The sequence below is a fragment of the Doryrhamphus excisus genome, chromosome 16, assembly GCF_030265055.1.
Source record: "Doryrhamphus excisus isolate RoL2022-K1 chromosome 16, RoL_Dexc_1.0, whole genome shotgun sequence".
NCBI lineage: Eukaryota > Metazoa > Chordata > Actinopteri > Syngnathiformes > Syngnathidae > Doryrhamphus > Doryrhamphus excisus.
Window position 1 is genome coordinate 4,395,221 of NC_080481.1, and position 27,615 is coordinate 4,422,835.

At 43.4% G+C, this 27,615-nt stretch overlaps 1 protein-coding gene across 2 annotated transcripts; it reads left to right on the forward strand.

The window, feature by feature from the left end:
- Positions 1 to 602: 602 nt before the first annotated feature.
- On the forward strand, positions 603 to 27,553 carry LOC131104772 (EMILIN-3). 2 transcript variants are annotated; one of them, XM_058052281.1, is made up of 6 exons: positions 603 to 992; positions 17,943 to 18,065; positions 20,395 to 20,693; positions 20,766 to 21,112; positions 21,192 to 21,539; positions 23,318 to 27,553. In XM_058052281.1, exons 1-6 carry the CDS (start codon positions 820 to 822, stop codon positions 24,440 to 24,442), a joined length of 2,415 nt encoding a protein of 804 aa, XP_057908264.1. In that variant the 5' UTR covers positions 603 to 819; the 3' UTR covers positions 24,443 to 27,553. The 2 variants fall into 2 exon arrangements, with proteins under 2 accessions (XP_057908264.1, XP_057908265.1); XM_058052282.1 differs by lacking the exon at positions 603 to 992 and adding an exon at positions 11,216 to 11,346.
- Positions 27,554 to 27,615: the final 62 nt, after the last annotated feature.

A 27,615-nucleotide genomic window follows, 5' to 3' on the forward strand; every position in this document is an offset into this window, starting at 1 on the left:
GTCTTGCATATGTCAGCTACAATCTTAAATCTCACATTTTAGAAAAACCCAGAAGGCATGAAAGTGCGGAGGGGCAGGCCCCCACTGAGGCTGGGGCTTTGATTGTCTACGAGTTGATTGTGAGGCAAGGAGGAGGTCCATCGTGTTATTCTGCAGCATCTTGCCGGTGAACACTCGGTACAGCGGCAGCAATGTAAATGTACTGAGTCAAAGAGCCGGTAGAGTCAGAGAAGTAGTGCGTTAAACTCAGAAGGAAAAACAGCATCATTTGTTCCTCCTGCTGCTACGGTGCAGCCAGGCTGGATTAGGGGTTGGATATGCAAATAAAGTCTGTCTGCCTTCCCCCTCCTGCTTCTCACTACTTCTTGCATACACATCCATAAACGCACGCACATACTCATTCATGTAGCATGCCGGAGTGGGTTGAGCCGAGACAGCAGGTTCCACACACACACACACACACGTGCACGTGCTGTATTTTCTGGAGGCACCCTCACTATCTCTCCTTGGGCGCACCTTTGTGTTGTGGTTCCAGCCCCTCCCTCTCCAGCCTCGTCTCCTCTCTGTCCAATGTGTGCAGTGTTGCTAGTGTGCGAGCTGAAGGCAACCTGGGCAGGATGCTGCTTATGCTGCAGCTGTTTGGACTTCATGTCTCGTTCAGGGCCCACTGAGGAAGACAATGCTGCATGTCTTGTGAGGAACTTCAGCACAGGACCCTGAGGAACCCACAGCTTCCAGCTTCCACTTACCAGTCCTCATTTCTTCTACAACCGCCTTCATTTTCTCGTCTGAGGGATTAATATCAAGGCAGGCAAAACAATGAACGGCCAGCTCGTCCCGTTCTTTCTCTTGGTAGTATTGCTGTCTGCGGTGGACAGCAAAGGAACCTTCTATGGAGGCTATGTCAAGCCTTTTTATGGACACAGATACAACATGTACAAAGCTGGAACCATCCCTCAGTATACCCCAAACAAGCCCATGACGCGCCAAAAGTAAGTGCTTGCCTTTGTTTTCATTCACTAGAGAGTTGCCAAATGGACCCCGCCCACTCATGCTCCCATAAGAAACACCAGTTCATTGATTATTTATTTGCGCAAATGTGGTTTTAGTTATGGCATCAGCTTTATAATCGACCCTTCTGTCTGACCCCTTTTTGTGCTTCACACCGACAACCATCTGTACTTGAGCGACATATTTCAGAGGAAGAATGACATGATGACTTGTTTTGCTCTTTTTGGTGCATGACGTGATGGCAGGTGTATTGATCATTCACTTTTTGTGTACGTAGTGAGGGGGGGCTGGGTACAGTTGGGTACCCCCTCTCAGAGGGAACTGGTGTACTCTCCAATCAAAGACATTTCAGCCTCCTGACTTGAAACACTATTGAGACACTGGTAGTCATTTCTTTATCTGTATTGTACAGACTGAACTCAAAACTATCCATTTTCTATTCTGCCTATCCCACCTGACTTTGGGCGAGAGGCGGGGCACACCCTGGACTGGTCGCCAGCCAATTGCAATGAACTCAAAACTAAAAGTAGCAAAATGCAACAAAATGGAGAGCGGTGAAGTATACAAGCATATTCAAGAGTCAAATTGCATGCCGACAAATTCATCCATGTTGGCAGGACTCTACTAATATCGAAAGTCCTCCATCCCACCCCCACCCTGACAGTTTGCACTCCCTCCTCCTGCCCCACTATTTGAGAAGCACTGCATGGAAATGAGGCAAAGGATGTTCTGTTTCTGATCAGATATGTGTCATAAACATAACATTCCAGCCTGATACGTTGTTGGCGGTCACAGCACACGAGCAGAGAGGAATAACAAAGCCTGTGATATGCTGGTCATTTGAAAGTCATGAAGCTGTGAGCTGAAACAGAACTGTGATATATGTTTTTCCTGGATTGAGATGGCTGATGTTTGGCCTGCGGGGCTTTCATTTTTTCCTCCCCTTTCCTGTCTCTTTTGCTTGGCTTCCCGTGAGAGCTATTATGACTTTGGACAGCTCCCCAGCTACCTGCTGCTTCGCTCCAACGGCCTCAGAGCACCGCCTCGGTCTGCTGAGGGTGCTCACCTTACAAAATAAGACGCCCCGGCATCCCACACACAGAAGGCAGCACCTTCTTGGAGTTTATTTAGTCAAAACTCTGTTGACCTTTTTTTCTGTGACTGATTTTTTCAGACTTGGGCATTTTTGTGGGATTCAAATTGTCAAGTCAACTGCAATGTAAACACTTTGTCGCAGTGGACCAAAATAATGTTTTTTTTAACTTGTTTCAGCATGTGATGCACTAGTCTTTTAAATATGGTTTCTGTTTTTTCTTGGATATATATTAACCTATTCCAGTTATTAGTGTTACTACTCCTTTCCCTACGAGGGAGGGGTCATCATGTCTAAACACATTGGTTTGCCTCAGAAATGCAATATTTATCATTGTGTCAAATTAGATATAGATTCTTTGATTTATGAATTTTGCATTCAAATGTCAGATATACATTTTCAAAGTGGACACTCTAAATGACAAACAAGACCATACACATTGAGAACTGACAAAAGTGGCATTACAGAAAAAAAACTAATCAGACTTTTGAATTGTGGTTCAAGAAAAGGAAGAATGAAACCGGGACAAAATGATGGCGCTTGTCCTTATGTTTTGTTGCACAACCCTTTGAAGCAATTAGATTAGATATACCTTTATTCGGCCCTCAGTGGGGACATTTACAAAGGTTCAGGTCAAAGCACTTCCTGTAACTCGTGGAGACCCCCGCACCACTAAATGGGTATTTCCTCATGAGCAGACTGCTCCAGCTCTCCCAGTTTTGATGGGCTCTTTGCAAAAATGTCATTGAAATCAGCCTCTTCAGAATAGCCCAATGTGTTTGTGGTTTTGGCTGTGTCTTTTGGGTCATTGTCCTGTTGGACCATTGGCCTGTGACTGAGACCAAGCTTTCTGACACTGGGCAACACGTTCACACTCCAGTTGGTAAAAAAGCATTATCCATAATTGAACCTGACTGGTTCTAAATGAGTATCCGGCTCATTCCTAGTCTCCTCCATATTTCACAGTGGGTATTTTTCTCTGTGCTTAATTTTTGGGTCTGTAAACAACAACTTTACAGACTTTTATGTGACTCGGAGAAGCTGTGTAGCTTGTCACTATGCATGTTGGCAAATTCCAGTCTTTTTTTTTTAATATCACTTTTGCAGTGACATGCAGTCAGAAAAAGACGCACGTCATGATGACAAATACACACTTTCTATGCCGCTTATCCTCGCTAGTGTCGCAGGTATGCTGGAGCCTATTCCAGCTGACTTCGTGCAAAAGGCGGGGTACACCCTGGACTGGTGGCCAGCCAATTGCAGACAGAAATACAAAATAAATCTATATATTTGTCCACTGACCTTTATTACAAATGTATTTTGTGTCTTCTTTTCTTTTCTTTTTAGTAGAAACCATTGAATTTGCATATTTCAAAGGATTAAAAGTACTAGGAAGAAACCTAGGGAGGCCACCATGAGTGTGGCTTCTTGGCCTCGTTTTTATAAACAATAGATTTTATAAAAGAGGCCCAATTGTGGATAAGTGTTTGTTGTATTTTGTAAACAGATTGTTAAATGCACGGAATGCGAAATGTACAAATGTACAAATGAAAGTGTTCATTTCAAATGCTTGCTGCTGAAAAGAAGTATAAAAGTGTTTCTATAGCTGCATGTTACAAGGGACTAGCACAGCTCTGCCGTGGCATCTCACAAGCATCTTTCATGGTTATCAGCTACGACACACCAGTGTCGCACAAAGTACACAGCAGGTGTTTGATTTATCCCGGCTGGGTACATCACTTAGGATCCCAGCAGATGCCACATGCCATCACAGATTAGGTCAGAGATATTGTATATCCAAGTGCTTTGCAATGATGCATGGGACGCAGATCAGAGGACGAAGGGCCATAGAGTTGGCAGAGGTCAAAGGGCACGGGCTGTTATTGTAAGTTTGTGGGTGTCCAGTGGGGAGAATGGAGACAGTCTCCAGTAAGGGGTCACAGGGCCTGGGTAATAAACTCCCAGGCTGGCCTCACACAACATATGCATCCACCCTTCCACTTTGTATGGAAGTTCACAGGGATTTTGATTTATCCATGATAAGGATCATGCAATCCTCATATGCCAACATACTGTTGGTTATTGATTCATCAAATTCCACTGGAGTTATATACAAACGTGGGACTCCATGAGGAAGGGTGCATATGCGGCACATATAATATCATGATATTATCATATATTATCATATATCATGATAATTTGGGGGACAATACAAATTTCAACACTCACCATTTTTTTTCAAGTCTAAAAATCACAGTACTGTGAAATTTATGAAAATCACAAGAACAACTAGAAACACATAAAGTTTATATTCATATCAGCATTCAAGTATGCTTGGAAATCCAAGAAAATACACTCAAAATGTGAATTCAACTTAAATTTCGTATTGTCCTTGAATGCAAAGCCCTCATTGCTCATCATAATGCAGTTAAAATGTGATTCTTATGTTCCGCTACTATTGAAGAGACTACTGTTAGGCAAATAGATTTTCAGATACAGTATATGTGGTGTCTTTTAGCTTGGTTTAAATTGTCAGTTCATTTGGAGATGTCAATAAAATACAAATAATGTATACATTTATCTGTCTGGTAATACAGTAAAAATGGGTCTATATCATACAGTTGGAAATGGTGATTAATCATGATGAATTAATTTACAAACTGTGATTAATCCGATTAAAATGTGGGCATTTGTAACATATTGAAGATTGCTCCATCTGTCTCACCCTTAGCCAATCACTCAGTAGAAGCTGATGTCAAGAAGCTGACTGAAGTGGTTTATTATTGTATTGATTTATTATTTATTATTAGCATATTATGAAGTAATATGCTTTATTTATTATTTTATTTTTTTTAATACGTTAACAATATATACATGTTCCCAAACAATGTCTGGAATTTTGGTTTGATCCACAAGTACTGTCAGTCGGTTCTACCAAGACTTCCAAGCAAGGCATTGTACAGGTCGTGGTTCCACTCCCACAAGAAGCACCCACCACCAAGTAACGTTGGAAAGGCGCTGGCTAATCCAGCTGCATTCTGACCCATGTTCACTAAACAGGCCAGTGAAATGTGAAATGCTGTAGACAGATGAAAATCCATTTCTTCTGCTGGTAGGCAATCAGGAAGTCCAACCACAAGTGCCTGATGGGGACGTCTTTAGGAATTGGAAACAAATGTGGCTTGCTAGCAAGTAAACAGAGGAACAGCACTTGGGAGAGGGTGGAGGAAGCAGAGCTTGGGGGAGGGCAGAGAGCTTATCTTCTTACAGACACGCCCGTATAAGGAGGTCTGCACCTCTGTGACATCACAAAGCAGCAGTTTTACAATGCCTTTTTACGATCCCAAAATTCTTTCAGGGCTCACTTACAAATGTGAAAACATTTCTGAAACTCCTTATCTGAGACTTTGGCACACGAGAATACTACATTCTAACTACATTTATAGGTCAGAAAAGTGGAAAAAAGGTCCCCTTTAATAGGTGGCAGTGATATGAGGACAATGTTCACTACACCCGGAAGTGCTGTCACTACAACCGGCTAACTGGCTAACGTGGATCTCCTGAAATCTTCATTCTACCTGCTGCCCTGAGTTTCCACTAATCTCAGAAGTGTATTCTCTACAGTTGGGCCCTTGTCTGTAAGTCTCGTTCCTTCATATCCTGCACTGTTGCTACTTCTCAGTTGCGAACATGACGCCGTTTCTACACAGAGGGCTCCATTGGAGCCCTTGCGTGTAAGTCTCTGTCCCTGTCTTCGCTAACCACCACTCTTCTACTCCACTGCTGCCTGCCATAAGCAGAATCGTGCACTTTCAGCCTTGTTCTGGACGTCTGCCTACTGTTTTTCAGCAACCTTACCCACCATGGCCCCACTCACCTCCACTTCCGGCTGCCCTGACTGCTCGATCCTCCTGGGAAAAATCCACGAGTTGGAAGAGCGCATTGCTACCATGCACAGTGAGCTCTCAGTGAGCTGAGCTCTTAATGGACACCATTACTTTCTGTCTCCCATCTACACGGTCCGAATCTAACACACATCCAGCTTCCCTCGCTGCCTCAACGGATAGTCCATGCATGATGTCCTCCACGATCGGCCGGATGTTCCCTCCGCTGTCCCTCCGGCAGCTCCGCCGCAGCCGTCTTGCTGGGGGAAAACCCAAGTCCTTGGCGACCTCCACCCCAGCTAAACTGTCACCCGGGCCAAAAAGCTTTCGTCGCATCTCTGTTGTGAACTTCAGCCCTGCACCACGGCGCCATCTTGCCTCTTTAACTTCTACTATTCCAGCTGCCGAGTCGCCCCCACCCCATGTGACACTGCCACTGTCATCTGTCCAGGCTTCTTCGGCACCGCCCCTTCCCCTCTTCCCCCCAACCACCATTATCATTGGGGACTCCATCACGAGGAACATTCGCTTCTTCAACGTACTGTTTCCCCGGAGCCACTGTCCCCCTCATCCACTCAAAGCTTGTTGACATTGTTGAGCGATCTTTCCCCCCCTTCTGGCAAGACTATCTTCATTAGTGGCCCTCTCTCACCTCACAACCACGGGTATGCTATATTCAGTCGCATTCTCTCCCTCCACATCTGGCTCCAGTCTGCTACAAATTCCCTCTCTCTTAACTATATCGACAACTTCGATCTTTTTTGGGGCCGGAAATCCTTTTTTAATCCTGACGGCCTCCATCCTAGCAAGCTTGGCAGTCGAATTTTAACAGTACACTTACAACACGCTGTTCACAGTGCGTGACTATTTACACTTAATCAGACACTCCCCCCCCCCTTTCTCTTCTTCCATATCCGGCTACAATTTTACCCACAGCTCCTCCTGCAGGCCACAGCATCCACTGCACCCTGCTACTGCTTGTTCTACTTTTCAGCCTGTTCTTTCACCAACAAACAAGATCCCATCCCACTGGTCATACCGCCCGACTGGACTCCGCTATTATAACAATAAACACGTAAATTTGACAAATCTCAGCCCACTCTCCCGCAGCCAAGATCAATTGACGAACTCTCATAATCTCAAATTATCCCTCCTAAATGTCCATTCTCTCAACAACAAGGCTCTCATCCTAAATGAATACATCACTGAAAATAAACTGGACTTCCTCTGTCTGACTGAAACCTGGCACAAACCTTTGAACTATTTCTCCCTCAACCAAGCAACACCTCCTGGATTTGCATACCTTGAAAACGCCCGTCCTGACGGACGTGGCGGTGGCACAGCAGTCATATATAAAAAGGAAATCAAAGTCACTCCAATCTCCCTCCGGTGCCATCTATCGCCCCCCAAAACCAAATTCCTCTTTCCGATCAGATTTTATGGACCTCATCACCCAATTAAATTGCCATCTCATCATCCATCCTTCTGCTCTGTGATTTCAACCTTCACATTGACAATTCCAACTCCAAACCCGTGACAGAATTCCTTGACCTTCTCAGCTGTTTCTCCATCACTCAACAAGTTAACTTTCCCACCCACACCAGAGGACACATCCTGGATCTTGTCTGCTCTACTGGTATCAATATTCACAACCTCACTAGCCATAACCTCCACATATCAGACCATCTGGCCGTCACATTTGATTTACACACATCTCTTAGTGTCCCAAAAGTTAAACATGAAATAACCTTCAGGAATCTTAAATCCACCAACCCTCATGCCCTTACCTTATCACTGGATCCGTCCCACAGTCTCTCAAGCTGGCGGCAATCACCCCCACACTCAAAAAGTCTGGCCTCGATCCCAATAACCTCTCCAATTTCCATCCCATATCCAACCTCCCCTTTCTGTCCAAAATCCTTGAACGTGTCATAGCTGCTCAACTTCGAACTCACCTCAACTCCAACAGCCTGTTTGAATCCTTCCAGTCCAGTTTCCGTCCCAAACACAGCACTGAAATAGCTCTTCTTAAAATCACCAATGATCTTCTTCTCTCCTTCGACTCCGGCCATCTTACCATCCTCATCCTCCTAGACCTCACCGCAGCCTTTGACACCATTAGCCACTCTATCCTCCTGTCCCGCCTCAAAACCAGCCTCAATATCACCGATTCTGCTCTGTCCTGGATCCAATCATACCTCACCAATCGTCAACAGCTTGTGCACATAAATAGCTGCTCCTCCTCCATAGCCCCTTTACCTCAAGGTGTTCCCCAAGGTTTGGTGCTTGGTCCTCTTCTCTTCATCCTCTACATCCTTCCACTTGGCAATATCATCCGTCGACATGGCCTCAATTTCAACAGCTACGCCGATGATATTCAACTATACATTTCTACCACCTCCATCAACTCCAACATCTAGTCCACCCTCACCAACTGCTTAGCTGATATCAAAACTTGGATGGAACAAAATTTTCTTAAACTTAATAGTGACAAAACAGATATTATCATCATCGGTCCCAAAAACATCACAACACCCACCCACAACTTCTATCTTCAATTTGACAGCGCCACCCTCACTCCATCCCCGCTCATCCGCAACCTTGGTATCCTCCTGGACCCCACCCTTTCATTTGAACCCCACATCAAACAGTTAACCCGGACTGCATTTTTCCATCTTAAGAACATAGCTCGACTCCGTCCATCCCTTACATTCTCTGCCGCTGAATCCCTAATCCATGCATTCATCACAACCAGAATCGACTACTGCAACAGTATTCTCTACGGCACACCGTCCAAAACCCTCAACAAACTACAATATATTCAGAACTCCGCTGCCCGCCTCCTCACCTCCACCCGCTCCTGTGAACACATTACCCCTGTACTCAAAAACCTCCACTGGCTTCCCATTCCCAAAGCATTAACTTCAAAATTCTTCTCATCACCTACAAAGCCCTCCACGATCTGACCCCCCCATATCTCACAGACCTCCTCCATCCACACAATCCCCCGCGTCCCCTTCGCTCCTCAGACTCAAACCTCCTGGCACTCCCCTGTAAGACCAAGCTCCGAACCTGGGGAGACAGATCCTTCTCCATCGCTGCCCCCACCCACTGGAACTCTTTGCCCCATTCACTCCATGCTTGACCTTCCCAGTTTCAAAAAACAACTAAAAACCCACCTCTTTAAATCGGTTTTAATGTCTAACTTTTTATATCTGACTGCTGTGCCCCGCCCCGCTTTTTCTCATGTTTTAACTGTGTATTAACCAATGAATGTTGTATTTTGGTGTGTCTTCTACTCTGTTTACTTGCTTTTATTCAACTCCATTCTTCTGTAAAGTGTCTTTGAGTATTTTGAATAGCGCTATACAAATAAAATGTATTATCATTATCAATGTCAATGTTTCATCTGAAGCAATATAATTTTATTCATAGTACCACATTGCTTGGTACGTGAGCTTGAGGACGGATTGAACTCACACTGTCTAGACCAAAATAACACGATGGGGCTAAAAGCAAATGTTAAGTGCAGGGAAAATACAACTCATCTGCTGAATCAGTGGGAGGCCTGAGCTTGTTTTGTTAAGACGAGACGGTCCCATCTCGGTGTGATGTGCGGCCCGGTGGCAAATGCGCCACGGACCGGTACCGGTCCCCGGCCCGGCGGTTGGGGACTCCTGGTCCCGACGTGGAGGAGAGGACACCGGAGGCATGGCGTGCCGACGTGGAGGAGAGGACACCGGGACGGGAGCAAGCCCTGGGTCTTGGCTGAGCTGTGGAGCAGAGGAAGAGGACTGTGAGTCTTGGGCAGCCGGTAGCGTACAGACGCGGTTTGGGCTCTGGGGGGATCTGAGGCATCAAGCCGCTGGGCACGGGAGCCAAAGGGTGCAGAGGCTTGAAGCTGCAAGGTTTGGGCTTTGGGGGGCTCTGGGGTCTCAAGCGGCTGGGCATGGGAGCCGGGGGTTGCTGAACCTTGAAGCTGCATGGTTTGGGTTCTGGTGGAGTGTGCGGCTTCAAGCAGCGCGGCGTGGGAGCCGGGGGTTGCTGAACCTTGAGGTTGCGTGGTGTAGGCTTTGGGGGCATTGGAAGGTGGTTAACCAGGAATGTCAAAGTGGAAGGAGAAGAACAATCTTTAACCTGACTTGGAACTGGAGCCGAGACGTGCGTCTGCGTCAACGTTGGGCTGGTGTGTGAGCAGCCACTAGGGTTGACTCCGGCTTCCAATTGCATCCACGGCGGCCGGGAGGGTGAGCGGTGGTGCTGGGGAGCACTGTGTTGATGGGGACGAGCAGAGTTCCAATATTCCTGCTCAGCGTGGTCACAGTGTATTGGCTGGTTCTTTCTGTTATGTTTTGGCATGGTCGTGACCCCAGGATGCAGACACAGGAACGTAGTGCAGGTAAAAAGTATTCGATTTAATAATGGTAGCCGATAAGCAGCAAACACGCCAACTGGCCAAGCAAGGCAAACAAATGACAAAGAACCAACAAACAGAGGGAGCACACACCTGAACTAAATAGGAGGGATTGAGTGTGGAAGATAGGAAACGAAAACCAGGCAAGACGGGAAGTGAATACAAAAATAAAAGCATTCAAGGAGAAAGTAAACTAGAAAGGAAACAACAAAGGAAGTAGTGACAGAATGACATGAGACATGGACACAGGAACAGAGGCAAAGAAGGAAATTAAAGAGCTGTCATGAGGGGGTAACGCCCACATCATGACAATATCAATGTCGGAACAATGGACCATTATTTAAAATACAGTCAGCAAGCGTTTTTTGTATGACTGTTTTTCTTTATTATTAGCATTTTGGCTCTTGAAGTCACCCACAAACATTCAGCAAATACAAAATGTGAGCGAGTGACAACTCTGACACTGACATGAGCATATATTTTGGATTTAAAAAATTGGATTTTTCAAAATTTGTTTATTTATGATACTGGTTTTAAATTCTAAATGTTTGTGAGTAAAAAAGCCTATTTAAGAACATTCAGAAACATTTCTTCCTTCATGAAATGTACAAATGAAAATCCCTAAAACAGGGCAATAGTCATAAAACATTTAATAAAAATTGCAAACTCAAGGTAATTTCATTTCTCTTTTAAAACACATTAAAATACATACAAATTACGCATTGTATTATACGATTTTATTACAATACTGTTGTAATAAATACAGTTTTTGAATATTTAATGTGAGCTGCGATTTCTCATACTTTTTTGATGGCCATTGAACGCACCAACAACCGTTCTCCGATGCAAAGACGGCTGTATGGATGTATTTGGGTGTATTTCCCCCTTTTTCTTTCACCTCATACTCGCCCCCGAATGCTGATACAATGTCGGAACCCATAAAGGTAAGCCTAGACTTTGAGTGCTAATGTGCATCATTGCGGTAGTTCCATGTTAAATGGCTAACGCTAGCAATACACTGGACTTCAGCCACGGTCATCACATTGACAGCCCGTCAATAGCAGCTGGAAGTCCAATTTAGCTAGCAGTTCAATGTCAAAAACATCAGAGAGATGTAAAAATGTGAAAAGCACTGGTTAGTTGGGCCACTCTTATGCCAAGGTAGCACTGTATATGACAATAAAAACAATACCTGCACTGCTCCAGTCTTTGGCAGGCCATGGAATCCGTGATAAGTCAAACACAGCAACAGTAGATGTTATAGGCCTTGGAGATAAAGTCAGTTATCGGCCAGACTGAGATGGTTGGGACATGTCCAGAGGAGAGATAGTGAATATATTGGTAGAAGGATGCTGCCAGGTAGGAGGCGTAGAGGAAGACCAAAGTGGAGGTTTATGGATGTAGTGAAGGAGGACATGAGAGAGACAGATGCAGAAGACAGGGTTGGACGGAGGAGATTGGTTTGCTGTGGCGACCCCTGAACGGAAAAGCCCAAAGAGAAAGAAGAATTAGCTTTTTGTCATTCCGTGGCGTATTGGTAGATGTCCTGTGTGTATTTACTTACAGTATTTATTTACTTGCTGTTTCAAAAACATGCTCCAAATTGTCTGCTATAGTATGAATGTGGGTGGGAATGGTTGTTTCTCTATACGTGCCCTGTGATTGGCTGGCCACCAGTCCCGGGTGTACCCGGCCTCGCCACAAAGTCAGCTGGGATAGGCTCCAGCATACCCCCACGACCCTAATGAGGATAAGCAGCCTAGAAAGTAGATGGATGGATAACAACAAAAAACACAGGAAATCCTAAAAAAAGAGTCATCAGAGTAGCAAAAAAGAACAAAACGAGAAGGACAGGAATGGCAGGATGTGGAGCCTACATGTCCTTAATTAAGAAAAGAATGCCTGCATATTTTTGCACCAGTAAAGGCTGTATGAACAAGTCTGGCTTGAAAGGGCCCAGCACAGGGAGGAGGTCTTGCAGGAAAAATATTTGCCAAAAACGCTGCACGTGAGAATCCAAGATAGGAATTCTGCTCTCCCCTTGAGAGACAGAAAGCCAGTTTACAACTGTAATGCAATACTGGAAATATTTACAGTAGGACTCAGCTCATGGGGGGGGGGAAATGGACACACTTCAGTCACTGACAAAAGGCAATATTTTGGTATTAGAGGGCCAATGTGTTCAATGACCAAGAAGCAGGAGAAACGGTAAGTGTGGTCCTGCCTGCAAGATGGGGAAGAGGTGAGAAGTGTTTTGCTGAGGATTGTAGTTGGGGGGCCTAAGGCATGCTGTGATTAGGAGGAGAGTTTATCTCACTTGAGAATTGGCTTTTAGCATGAGGTCAGATGGGTGGTTCTGGAAGATGGATGGATCAGCACATTTTCTCCTGTGTTCTAAAGTGGAGTTGACAATGTTGCATTTTATTATTCTCTGGGGAGAAAATAATGAATGGGGATGACCGTATCTGTAAAGTGGACTACTTGCAATGGTTGACAACAAGAAACACTAATTTTACTGTATAGTATGTATCTATATGGCAACTGGTCCTGGGTCGACCCGCCGCTGTGACAAGGATGAATGGTACAAAAAATGAATGGATGGATCCTCCAGTCATCCTCCATGGTTTCTTTTTACCTTGTGCATTACCAGTAAATTTCAATCTTCTTTACAATGAAGGGTTTGTGAAGCAATCACTCGTATTCAATCACTTACGCCCAAGTGTAGAGTTATATACGATCCCAACAGACAATTTAGATTTGTTCTTTTATCTCCAAACAGCAGCAGATATTTTTAGGATTTATTGTGCAAAACGGTAACTTCTTTTTCCACGGACTGTTTTTTCTCCTTCTCACGTCCTCATTGTCCAGTTCTGACAATAAATCTAAAGGTTTGTTGTGGCTTGGCTTTTGACACTTAGTGCTTAATCATGTGTGGCCACCCGTTTCCTTCTGTCACCCGTGAACTCAAAAGCAAACATCACATACACTTTTTAACACAGTGGTTTTCAAACTGGGGGATTCACCCCCTAGGGGGAGCCCGGCGTTACGACAGGGGGACACAGGGCCACCAAGAACACTTTCATTATTAAACCTTTTTTAGAGAAAATATTCAGAAAATATTAAGAAATTTAAGAAAATATTCAGTTTTGATTACTATTTCAAAAGGTTGGAGTTTGGAAATATTAATCGATAAATGCAAACTGTAAAAAAATAATCAGTATGACCCACAGTTTGTGATGAGAATAAATGAACTCATTTTATTCGCATTATGGCGTCAACAGGCTCAGAAATGCCAGCACCTTGTCTCCACAACACCCAACAAGCTCATGAACATGTCTGGTTCACTTTTCATACCCTTCCTCTTCCACCTCTGCTCTCTACACTATTTCCTCAAAGCGCATTCTCCCACGGCTGTGGCTAGATTTCCCTTTGTTTTTCCACATTCCCACTACCCCCCCCCCCCCCCATCATAGTGCTGCTGTGACCACCTGTGCTACACACAACATACATCGTGAATCGTATGAGATGTCCCTTCGTATGGGATGGATTTGACCCCCGGGCTAACTGGAAAGATCAGGGCCGTGCAGAAACAATGCCACAGGGAGCAGATAGATGGCCAAGAACAGATGCAGCAGTCCCTTGATGGAAGGGAGACTGGGTTGAGGGCAGAGGTGGGTTCTCTGCAAGCTCAGATCCAAGGCCTAAGACTCACAGAGAGCTGCCGTGGACAGGTATTATAAAATACATTTTATTTGGGCAGGAAATCTGACAAAAGTGAGTACACTCCTGATGTTTCAGCTACCATTTGTATTATTTTTGTCACAGTGTGCAGATGCGCCATGACTTTAGCCGTGACCCCTGCAGTGTTTATTGCTGTTTAAGTATTGGTGTTAAACCACTGTTAACACCAGTCTCCTAAACTACTGTATATTGCTTTTGAGATGAAATGTGAAAAAGCTCACTGAGGATAATCGCTCTTATGTCTCCTCATTTACTGTATGTCTAATCTTAGATCACTCCGGATTAGGAAGTCATTTTTCTTCCCGCACCTCATTCAGCAGACAAAACAAACCTGCAGCAGGTTTGAGCACAGAGTTTGTGAATTATTAGCTATTTATCTACCTAGCAATAAAACATGTGTGTGTTGGGATATGAAGTGAAAAAACACCTGTTTGAAATGTGCACATGCAAGAACTCACAGCATAATAAAATAGCACCCACAGACCCAAAAGCCATTGATGGATGTGTGAAAACAGACATGAATGAGAGCCATTCTCCTTACTTTGGACGCTCAGCTTGCAATGAATAAAGGTTGCTGGCTCCCCCACTTATATGTGTATCTCACGTGTACCACTCTTCTTTACTATACTACATATTCACACATGCTCCCAATAAAACGTCAGACCAGTCAACTCTGTTATACAAACATGCATTTCACCAAGCTTATTGTCATTGTGGATAAACTACACCAGGCACATTTGTTTACAATTTACACACATATACTTTTGTTAACTGTACATCTGCAATGAATGGGACCTTGCACAAGATGAATGATGCCAAACTTTCCATAATAATAAGGCTTTATTAATTTTGGAACTAAAGATTTAGAGTGTCATGTCAACAAATCATGCTTCGCAGATCATGAGAGGAAATGAACAGCGTTTAATCGCCTTCAGGAATTGGAAATGTATACCTGCAGAGCTGGTAGGTTGGGTGCTTTCAGTGCTTGAGCTTTAATACATTAATAACAGTTCCAAAAGCATTAGAAAACTAGAGTCAATTATGGTTTTTATCTAATTAATAAATCACTCTGTTTCGTGGTTGAATATGGCCTATGATTACAGAAACAAATATGCACATTGAAAAAAATGTTACATATTCTTACATCTTGAAGCATAAAAATGGCCTAAAATACAAATATACAGTCAGGCATTCAGAACACGCATTGAAAGACGCTGTGACTGACTATGTAGGCAGGCATGCCCACACTGGCTACTAAGTGTCGGTTTGTGTTATCTCACAATAGGAACAATAATACCTAATAAAAATCCCAAACTGACGCATTGTCCACAAGGAATGTTCTCAGGTCAAAACGGTGAAGTATTTTATCGTTTCAGTCTCTCATCCACCCAAGAACCTCCCCCTTGTCACCGTCAAATCACCAGAAGTCAGCTCTGATGATACGCCAACATAATATCGGACATGGCTCACTCAAATTGACATTTTCCTCATATTTTGCTGTTGCATACTCCATCATGACTCAAAGAAGTAATTCCACTTCTCATAAGTCTAAAAGAGCCTTGAAAAGTGGAAGACGACTGGTTTGTGGATTACTTCTTCTAAGCTTTGGTGTGTTACGTGGTTCCACCCACGTTTCTCCACAGCGCCACATGTAGGCGTGTCTTGTGTGTTACATTGATTTCACTCAGTGATTTGTTCCCATCTGGATACAACTTTTACTATTACTAATCCCAAAAAGTATGGCCGAAACCTTTTTTATGCCCACTCATAAAAAAATGTCAGGAACCTTCCTGTGTGGACAAGGCTATAAACTCAACTCTAATACCTACTCTAATATCTACTATATTGAGTAGTATGAGTGTAAAGGTAAGGGTGTTAGTTCATGTCTAGAAGGCTCTAATAATGTTAAAGTGGACCTATAGTGCTCATTTTTTGGCCCTTCGTATTGAGTTGTGGACTCCTATAGAGCAGCTACACACAATAACCAGCACACAAAGCGTTCTAGTTCTTCCAGAATCTGTACCTATTCAACTGTATTTCTTTGGATTTCGTGGTTCCGGTCTGTTTTAATGTATTCCACCCATAGCCCACCTCCAGGCATGCCCACTCTGCTGCTACACAGACAAGCGCTTTTCACAAAATAAAGACAGTTAGAACACTGATAAACCGTTACTTACTGCTGGCCCTTCTGACTCTTCCACACCACCAAGTAACGTTGGAAAGGCGTAGGGTTTCAGCAAGTTTGTGGGCTAGTCCAGCTGCATAGTGGCCCATGTTCACTAAACAGTCCAGTGGGAAATGCCCTTGACAGATGAAAATGTATTTCTTTTGCTGGTAGGGAACCAGGAACTCCAACCACTTGTGCCTGATGGTGGCGTCTTTAGGAATTGGAAACAAATGTGGCTTTCCCTTTGGAGGCAGTGCTAGCAAGTCAACAGCAGAGCAGTGCTTGGGGGAGGGCCAAGAGTTTATATATAAGGAAATCTGCCCGTCTGTAACATCACAAAGGGGCGGTTTTACCTTGCCTTTTCAAACCAAGCGTTTTGAGCCATCCCAGACTTCTTTTAGGGCTCACCTCCAAATGTGCAAACCTCATTATCTGAAACTGTGGCAACGTTTAACACAAGACCACAACATTATAACTACATTTATAGGTCAGAAAAGCAATATAGGTCCCCCTATTTAGAAAGTCGTAAAAAGGTTTTTTATGCTCTAACTATGAAAATATTTGATTTATGAATAAGGGCTTCATGGAAATGCACTTATAATGGCCAGGTCTTGAACCAGTTAACCACGATAAATGATTATTTTAGGAGGTTTTTGTTAGCTCTTGCACCACTTCTGAGGTCAGTTGAAGTTCACATTCTTCATTTTGCATCCCAAATGATAATTAATACATCAGAATCAGCTTTATAGTAAGATTTTTAAATTAATGTGAAACCTGTTTTCAACAGCGTCCCAGACAATGCATGACCTGGCAGCATGCTAGGTGATTACAGTACTTCTGACCTCTGCTGTTCCCTTGTTGTACATGAGGCAATGAGGTGACACACAAACACTGTCAGCACAGTCAGTGATTAGCTGACAACACTTTCTCACAGTTGCTTAAAGGCGGTCCTATCTTTTCTTTTCACCTTCTTTGCTGGTTGACTTGGCACTCACCGTGTTCCTCTCTGCTCCTCCAAACACTTCGATGTGCCTGGAACAGCTGCGGAGCAGCATTCAGGGCTGCTTGTGTTATTAAATAGTCCCCTCTGAGTCAGAGTCCCGGTTCACGTGTAAGTCCAAAGAGTGCAGATGATCATTTCCTGTCTTAGACGGGGGAACGTTTTGCAGTTGCAGTCAACGTACAAGCAATTATGAGAGGGGAGGAGAGAAAGGTCATCTCCAGCATGGTAGAGTCTAAGTACTTTCATTGTTACTTGGCAATGGGGCACTGACAGCTAAACTAACTGCTGCTGCAGTTCCCCTAAAAGCATGTCACCGTTTCAGTCATTATTTAGCAAATGCATTTAGCGTGAAAAGGCAGTAGTTTCCTACCGCCCATCTATGAGAAACAAAATGCAAGTTTTAAAGAATGGCAAGTGCATCCCTCATTATACACTCCACTTTTCCTGTCAATGAGCAACAAAAAAAAATCAAGAACAGATGGAAGAGACAACCCTGGAAACTTATGAAGGTTTCATTTTAACATCAGAAATATATCAGAAAAAATATTGTTATCACATGCAGCTGGACAAGCAAAGGCTTTTGGATGACTCTACACTTCTACTTTCCCTTCCCTTTTCTTTCTCTGCAGAAACCACTGTGCCTACGTGGTTCAGAGGAACATCACATGCACAATGCAGGATGGAGTAGGAACATCCGTGAAGGCCGAGTACACAACTAAATGCATCTGGGGCCAGAAATGTCCTCTTGTGATGTAAGTTCGTACACACACAAACAGTAATACACAGAATTGCAAGTCACTGCTCAACAGTATAAAACTCAACTATTACCTGAAATGCAAGAAACCGTGCATTGTAACATATGTGCTTTTTTGCCACATCATTGCTGCCCTCTAGTGTTAAAATGTATTAATCCATAGAGGGAAGATCAGTGGAAATGTAATGATTACAGTTTGAATTTAAAAGAACAAACGCACAGGCAGAAGTGGCTCATTTCAGCAATATCATCTGATGAGGGAATTGTTTCTGTCTGTTTAGAAAAAATATGCTTGGGCTCTAAATGCTCTTTTTTGCCTGAAAGACATAGAAAAATGTCTTAAACTATATTCCTATCAGTGCGATGTCTTCTTGATTTCATACTGTGTGACTCTTTCTTTGGTTTCACTTTCAAAGGCCCATTTGCAATAACATTCTGAATCTCACAAGGGAAATTTAAGGAGTGGATTTTCTACCCCCCAAAGAAGAATGATTTCTGTGTGTGTGTACGTGTGTGTGAGACCCTTGATTCCAAATCAAACAATCAAAAGGAAATCCAAGCTTAAGAAAGATAACCCTAACATCCAATAATGACCCTGGCTCAATCCCTGATTCCTGATGCCATCATTTACATTACATTTTTGCCTAATCTCCTAATCTCTAATCTGTGTTTAATCCCACAAAGAACAAATGCATCCAGTTACTTGCCCTGCCCTTCCCATCTCTCCGCCAACCCTCTCAACTCGTTGGCAATAATTATTTATAACAAAGATCAAATTAGTGATGAGAGACAATATGAGGACCTATTATGCCTTTTTTATACTGATCCAAAAATCTTGTTGTCCAAAAATCTCACATTAGAATTCTCACGTTTGATGCCAAAGCATCAAATGCTTGCACATTTGGAAGTGAGAAAATCCAAACTACCCATTTAATACACTGCCCGAGTTCAACTGTGTTCGTGAAGTGCCTTTGTTAGCATGCTCTCAACTGGAAACTGGAACCGCAAGTCATCAGTTCTGTTGGTCTATGTGATGATGTAGTTCTTTGCTAACTAACACAGTAAAAGGTTCAGGACTGTTGCAGGAAAACGAAACGGAGTAGACAACTGCGCTTACCTGTGTCTGACGTAAAAAGTCAGCTAAAAGCTAAGCAGTGAGGCCTCGCTTCTTCCTAAGGAGATCCATCAGCCTTGGACGGAAGTGGTCGAGTGCATCAAAGATGTTTTTCTCTTAGATTTTGCCCACCACTCGTGATGAACCTGAAAGATGAAAATGCTTTCAGTGACATGGCATTTAACAAGTCCAGTTGCTCATTTACATCCAGTCTCCAGTTACAGACAAAAGAAAATATTAGTGCAGCGCAAAATCCCATTACTTAGAACACAAAGTCCTTAGCTGATATCATTCAAAAAACTCAAACAAACCTGACGTCCTGTGAATAGCATTGGATGTATGGATGTACATACATGTACCATTCGGATGATTAGAAGAACTTCTATATCTTCTATATATAAATGTAACTAATGGCCGTCATCCCTGATCGACGCTATCTTCGCTAACACATATTAGCTTGTCCAAGCGGAAAAATCATTACTTTATACTCTTGCATCAAACACACGGTATATTTCAATGCGTGTTTGTATTGTTTTGTCTTCGTTGACACTAACTTGGCGATGTCCGAGACTAATAGAATACACTCAGTAATTTAGAGTGATGACTGCAACAGTTGAAGAGTATAATACTTAAATAATTTAATTAGAGATGAACTCATGGCGACCAGGGCAGATAAAGAGGTGTTTATCAGAACGAAAACATAACGATATTTGTGGTTTCAATTATGTCAGCAAATTAGTAGAGTACACTTGACATTTTATAGTAATGGAGTCATACTCAACAATTTTATGACATTATACTTATATAATTTAATTACAAATGAAATCCGGGCTAACAGTGTACTGACGTCAATGCGATGCGGACTTCCTTATATGGGCTGCAGATCGCCTGCCTCAGTGAACGCAAGCTTATGTTTCCGGAAGTCCTTGGGAATGCTTGGGAGTGTGACCAATCACAGCAGAGTGGGGTGCAGTAAGTGTCGTAAATTAGTCGTGGAGTAAATTAACAGACCGTTTGGGTTGGAAACATGAAGTCCATGGAAGCACTGCAGAAGGAGGTCTAAGATAAAATAAGATATGCCTTTATTCGTCCCTCAGTAGGGAAATTTGCAATCTGGAAGCCCTACAAAACTTTCTGTGCGGGTTATCGTGTGTGCTCGAAAAATGAGCACAATATGTCCTCTTAAAAATATATGAATATGTTTTCCATACAGGTACAGGACATTCTACAAACCAACATACAAAGTGGGTTATAAAGCAGTGACTGAGCTGGAATGGAGATGCTGCCCCGGATACTCGGGCGAGAACTGCAATGATGGGCCCACCTCACTGCCTGACATGGGAGCCGCTTTGCCACATCGCCCTGGGATAAAAGGTGTCCCCCTTGGCACAAGAATCCCTATTGACCAGACACCTGGAGGAGCAGAGCTGGAGCCTGGCAAACCTTACCCCAGTCTGCCGGAGCACAGACCACTACCTAGTGGACAGCTTCTCATGGGAAAACCAAATAATGGTGAGACCATCCTGCTCTGCAGTGTAATTATGAGGTGAATATGCTTATGCATCAGAGCTATGCTTTCAATAGGGAACAAATTTGGGATTTCCGGAGTGACTGGTGAACGTTTGGATCGGATGGAGGACAGCCTAAGACACCTCACTCAGGGTCTTCATACTCTCAATGGGGTTGTGGCGGGCCTAGAGGAGCGACTGCGTACATCTCTTCGGGAAGACACCAACAAGATCCTGGTGGCGCTTCTGCCCAGCATGCCACGTGGGCCTGACTCAGCTGTGGGACATGGGGTTATCCCAGATGGGCATCCTGGTGTACTGGAGGGGGAAGACAGATTCAATGGATTTGGGGACCTTGCAGGAAGGGTGACACAAGTGAAAGATGAGCTTCAAGCCAAAACTTATATATTAGAGGAGATTCAGGTTTGTGCCATCCTGTTCTACCAAACAGTGTTGGGTTTAACAGCTTAACCTGATTGTGGCCTCACCTATGTCACCACAGGGAATGGTTCTGGGCCATGACGGACAAATAAAGAGACTACTAGAAGGAGCAAGAGGAAGGCCTGTCCCTGTCCCTGGCTCAGCTCAACTGGAAGACCTCCTTGATGTCAGGCTGGCCGGCATTCGGGCTGAGCTCTTGGATGGATTTGAGCGCCGGCTAACTCGTCTGGAAAGCCACTGTGAAGAGAAGATCAGTGTCGTGCAGAAACAATGCCACAGGGAGCAGATAGATGGCCAAGAACAGATGCAACAGTCCCTTGATGGAAGGGAGACTGGGTTGAGGGCAGAGCTGGGTTCTCTGCAAGCGCAGATCCAAGGCCTAACACTCACAGAGAGCTGCTGTGGACAGGTATTATAAAACACATTTTATCCGGGCAGGAAATCTGACAAAAGTGAGTACAACCCTCATGTTTCAGCTACCATTTGTATTATCTTTGCAGGGGCCCAATACGAAAGCAATGAAATTTGGATTTACTTTAGAGTTGTCAGTGTACAGCTAGTGAAGTAATGTATACAATAGTGCCCACTGAAAATAAATCAACACACAGAAAAATAAATACTTACACATAGATAATTTTGTCTGGCTTACAGTCAGTTATGGTGGGGGATTTCAATAAGCTCAGCACAGCTCTGGTGAACTCCATGTCCATGATAGACAACCTTGGTCCTTACACAAAGTATTGACATTTTGGACACAATTTGGACATCTGGACATGTTCACTGTGAGGTGCACTCATGTGTTTCCCGCTGTTGAGACAAGAATGGCTGTAGTGACTTATTGTCACAGAGGATAGTTCATCTATACTAATCTATATCCATAGAACCTGCACACTGACTACTCAAACTCACACCCAAATTCAGTTTCTATAGCTTTTTCTTTTGAGAAGATTGACGGGTGTACTCCCTTTTGTGAGATACTATATCCAGTAAGCAGTGTGGAGAGTAACTGTGTAAAAATAACAGTTACTAAAACCATTATTGTCTTCCAGCAAAGGGTGATCTAATTCAGTATAATTTATACAACCCTTTTATACCAACAGTGAAATGAGGTGCATTGGCTATTATGCATGTCTGTATCAATGACGATGATATCATGATGATATCACACACAGTCACCATTGTTCACTACTACACAGGAAATTAAATAGCTAGTTAGCAAGAGTCGTGGTTACTCACTTTCGGCCCTCAGACTATTCTCATGGAGGATCTCTCAATGGCACAGCCACTACAAACCTAACTGGTTTTTGTTGGAAAAAGTATTGCAATAATTACTTTCCCTTGTGCCCAATTACATTTATGAAGGAGTACTTATGTGACCAATTCAATTACCTTTTTTGGAAAGTAACTACTAACTTAACAGATGACTTATTGAAAGTAATTTGCCCAACACGGTTTCTCCGGAGTGCAGGCTTTTAAAATTGACCCGTTACAAAGCAATATAAATATTTGTACAGATGCAAACACCAAGAAAGATAAATATATTGAAAATTAGTGGGTAAATTGATTACATTACCAAAGTCTCTCACCACATTGCTGTTCTAATTTTGTGGCTTCACTCTATCACGTTTTTCCAAAGATATTAAAATTAATAAATCATGCTGTTTTACACATACGGCCTATTATTAGTTAAAAATGCCTAATAAGCAAATTATATCTATTTTTACCTAAATCACACATTCCAAGCATAAATATTGCTAAATGAACAAAAATATAAGGCATTCAGAATACATAATAAAAGACTTGAGAATATACGTACAGTACTCATTGCTGGTCACTAGGTGTCAGTAATGTTCCTTTAATGTTTGGTAAGGCACACAAGCACCAGACAAGAGCTCCAGGCTTTCATTGCAGCTTTTAATTATCTCTTATTTATGTCTTAAATTGTCCATTTACTCTTATTGTGTCTCCTGTGTTGGATAATATGAGTACAAAGGTCACGTATAGGAGTGTTATTTCATGTTTAGAGGGTTCTAATATTGTTCAAATGCAGTAAACGGGTTCTCTATGCTCTAACTACAACTATATTTGTGGATTTTTGGATATGGTTGGGCCTGGAACTACTTAACTGCAATTCACAGGGTATAAGACATAAAAAAGTCTGTTGTTAAAAAGTGATGATCATTGCAGGTAAACGGTCTCTCCCAGCGTGTTCTGCTCCTAGAGGAGTCAGTAGAAGGTCTCACAGAATTCCAGAGGCAGCTCCAATCATCCCTCAGTGAGCAGAGCCTCCATGTGGAGACGCTGATTGAGACCCGCTTGGTGGACATCGAGGGTCGTCTCAACGTTACAGACGCTGGAATCCCTGGTGGTCTTGATGGCTTCAAGAACACGCTGGAGGACAAGTTGAAAACTCTGGAGGAGAGGGTTTTTGTGGCTGTGGAGGAGCTGAGCAACGCCACTGCACCGGCACTCTTGGAGGGCCAGGTGGTCCCGGCCCTGGGGACAGAGATTGAGTCTGTGAGGAGGAGATTAGACGGAAATCTAGATGGCATTGAGAAGCGGCTCATAGACTTGGAGCTCCTGTGCACCTCCACCTGCTCACCTTCTACTCCTCCAGCAGGGGGCGTCAGAGGCAGTGTGGTGCAGGAGTTTGAGGATATGGAGGAAAAGATAAAGAATCGTCTGGACTCTCATTCAAACCAGTTGGACCGTCTAAACAACACGCTGCAAAACTTGCTCTTCCGTATCACCCAGGAGGCAGCCGGCGACTCAATCCATGGTGAGATCACCCTGCTGAAAGTCAACATCAACTCTGTCAACCGCACTCTCAAAGGCCTCAAGGACTCTATTAGTTTTATTGCAGGTGAGGTGGGGCATGCTAATTCCACCTGGGAACAGAGGGAACACCAGCTGGTCAATCAGGTCCAAGGAATCACCAAACTGGTAGGCCACCAAGCCTCTCTCCTGGGGGCCGGGGAGAGGCGCCTAGCCCAGTTGAAGGGAGAACTCGTGGCCTTGAAGAGACAGCTTAGCGGGGAGCTCCATGGCTGCCGAAGCACAGCGAGAGAAGTTCAGATCGAGGTGAAGGACGTGGATAGTAGGGTGCGCCACATAGAGGGCCAGTGCAGCAATTTGGGGCAGCTGGCAGAGCACCTGGAGAGGATCAGGGCCGAGCTGGAGAGACACTCTGACTCCTACCTGGCTGAGATGAACGGCACCTTGGCCGCCCATTCAGAGCAGCTTGCTGAGTTGAAAGGAGAAGTCAAAGACCGTGTGCCAAAGCAAACGGCCAACCGGAAAGGAGACCAGTAGCAGCTGAGCCACAGCAGCTTCCAAAAAAAGAGGCTTGTGTGTCTTTTTTAAATGGCTCAAGTGATGTCTTCTGCTTGCTTCCCCTCCTTTCAATTTCCATCTGCACAAACGCAAATGAATTGAAGCGATGACAACCATTTGCCATGAGCCCCCCACCTCAGTGTGTTTGTAGTTCAGCCAGGTGGAGGAGGAAGGCACACACCTATGGCCGTGTCGCTGGACCGTGGTTTACTTTTAGGGCATTTCCCCCGACATGTTTCATCTTTTTAACTTATTGTTATGTGATGTTTGCTTTTAAGATGTCTGTTCAAGAATGAAGGAGCTGGGACTATGTTGCTGTGGGTTTCTGCTGACAACCACACTCAACTTTCTGTGTGGTCTTTTTCTTAAATATACTCTATGTTATATCAATATGGTGCTACTTACATGTTTCTAAACATCTACCTGTTTACAAACGTGTTTCGTATTTCTGCAGTGACTGTTGTATTTGTTTCTGGCTGCATTCTTCAAGTTATGGAGAAAAAGATAACACATTATTGGTTGATGGAAAAGAAATAAGAAATCCCAAAGTATCTAAGTAAGTAAATTGTGCAATTTAGGAATATTTTACTCAGCTTGTAAACCTCTTGTGATGAATGAGTAGCACACAGTGGACTATAGTATCTTTCTTCAATTCATTACAAATGTATTTCTCATGAGGCCTAAAGTTATACAACTGAAGCGATATCGGATTATTATAGATTCCATTTTCTTTGAGGTTTCCATATCAGGTGGTGTGCTACTGTATGTCTCATTGTGTTTTCATCAAGGGACAATATTAATGCTAGACACTGTAGCATATGCATTATGTATTAGTAATAGATGAAACAGGCTAGTCATTTTGTTGCATTTGTGTATATAACACAACATACCTTGATAAAGTGTACGAGTTAAAATGATTCTTCTATGGGCTTTTCCCTGTCAGTGGTCACCACAGATCATCAACTGCTTGAACGGTTTTGGCTTTGTTTTTATGCCGGATTCCCTTCCTGATGCAACCCTGGCAGGGAGTTGAACCCCTGAAAACCCCATGAAAAGAAGAAGCTTGTAACATTTCATCCACCGGGGATAATATGTTGTATGCAGGTGTATGCGTCCCTCAGTATGTTAAATATTCCAATATCTCTCCCTCAATATATTGCTTAGTTTAAAATAATAATAATTCATAAATTATTGCTGTTTCGTGGTTGACTATGGCATATTACTAGTCCAGGGGTCAGCAACCCACGGCAATGCTCAAGTATTTTTTAACACCCAAATGGGGAAAATGTGCATCTTTGTAATGACTTTTTAAAAAATCTGACGTTCTGTGAGACCCTGAATGAATCCTGGCTGAGTTCTGACTAGTGATTGGATGAGCTCAAGGAATGGAGGGGAAGCGGGTGTTTGGTTGCCTGCTTTGGTTGGGATGTTACAGGTCTTCCCCCAACATGGTAAACTAGCCATGACTAAGCCACACAAATACAGAACTTTGGCACTTTTTATTACCTTTACAAAACAAAAGGGTCAGCCAACACACAGTATGCACAGCGGCCTGTAGGCGTCTAGCCAAGAGGGCCTCTTGGCGGGAACTTTTATACTCTATAGCAGGGGTGGGCAAATATTTTGACTCGTGGGCCGCATTGAGTTAACAAAATTGTCTGGGGGGCCAGAACATATATTTAACATACACACACAGACACACACTATTTTATGATTATAATTTTCCTTGAATTATTTGTCCAATGTTATGTGTAGAAGTGTGATACTATCAGCTGTATGTTCTCATGTCCTTTTTTTCAGGAGCACTTTAAACATCAGACCACATCAAACTACGTCATTTAATTTGACAGTTTTGTTGTTGTTTTTTTTTACTAAATAAGACATCCGACTTGTCATGTTGCCAGTTTGTATGTTAAAAGTTGAAATAAAAAAGCAACTGGCAGGCCGGATTCAAACGCTTGGTGGGCCGCATGTGGCCCCCGGGCCGTAGTTTGCCCACCCCTGCTCTATAATATGCAAATGAATTACATTACAAGAGAAAGGAGACATTCCTGTCACTCCCACGATGCCGCCCTTGTGTGTGGAGGTTAGCCTACACACCCATTCTTCTGGCATGGTTTGTCACACCCATGCTTGATAACCTCCTGACTGAAAGGCCAACCGTCCTGGGAGGGGGCGCTTTTATCAAACAGTGGCGTCTTTTGACACTATTCGTAACCCCAGGCTACAGATAGCCTCCTGCTGGGCCCACCATCCTTGACGGGACAGATAGCTCGGTTACAAAAGTTGAAGCTCTACAAGAGGCCATAAAGTAATTCATAATGTGTAACCTATGTATACCTGTGGAATATGAATTTTTCCATCACAATAGTAAACGTTGCTGTTCCCTGTGCTGGTGGAAACACTGAAATACAAGTTATATGTAGTATTCTGGTCACTGGTCATCATGTTCCTACGAAGCGACATGACATGTTTTCAAAAAGTGGAAAAAAGTTCTCTCATTTTGTGTGGAAGTGATACGTTTTTGACTCCTGTGTCATTCTTCCCCGCTGCATTTGAAAGACTAAGTTTAGAATAAGTACCGACAAATTAGAGAGACCAACCAGTTAGCCCAGTAGCTTTCTATGCTAGCATGTGTACCTAGTCTGCATGTCCATGCAGCGATCCCGTAGCCTGCGCAATGTGATGTAAACTAATGCTTCATTTTATTTCGACATACGTACATTTACCTTGGTATACATCACGTATTACAATTAGCAATTCCACATGTCCAAAAGGATTAGGAAGAAGCAGAGTTTATCATTTGCAATAGATTTATTCTCTTCCTATTCAGCATGCACCCCTTGCCGGTTAAACTGGAAAGGGGTGTAGTTTAACCGGAAATGTGTGGGGCTTACATTTGCATATTATTTGAAGTCTGAAATAGACATGGATCGATCAGAAGTTGCTATATTTATGATTATCCCGCTACATGTGTGCTGTGTATGTACGTGATCAATACGACTTTTTTTAATGATCTGTGTGACATTGATTTGTGCAAACATGCAATGATGGGAAATAATCTGTCAGCTTTGTTCACTGTATTTTTCTCAAAAGACACAGTGTTCAGTACTTGAATCAAAGTTGTCCAAGCGACTTTCTCTCACCAGCCA

Excerpts from the sequence above, each read along its gene's own strand:
- LOC131104772 (XM_058052281.1), top strand. The coding sequence starts at position 820 with ATGAACGGCCAGCTCGTCCCGTTCTTTCTCTTGGTAGTATTGCTGTCT. Across the intron at positions 20,694-20,765 it reads CATGGGAAAACCAAATAATG|GGAACAAATTTGGGATTTCC; the intron begins GTGAGACCATCC and ends TGCTTTCAATAG. Across the intron at positions 21,113-21,191 it reads ATATATTAGAGGAGATTCAG|GGAATGGTTCTGGGCCATGA; the intron begins GTTTGTGCCATC and ends ATGTCACCACAG.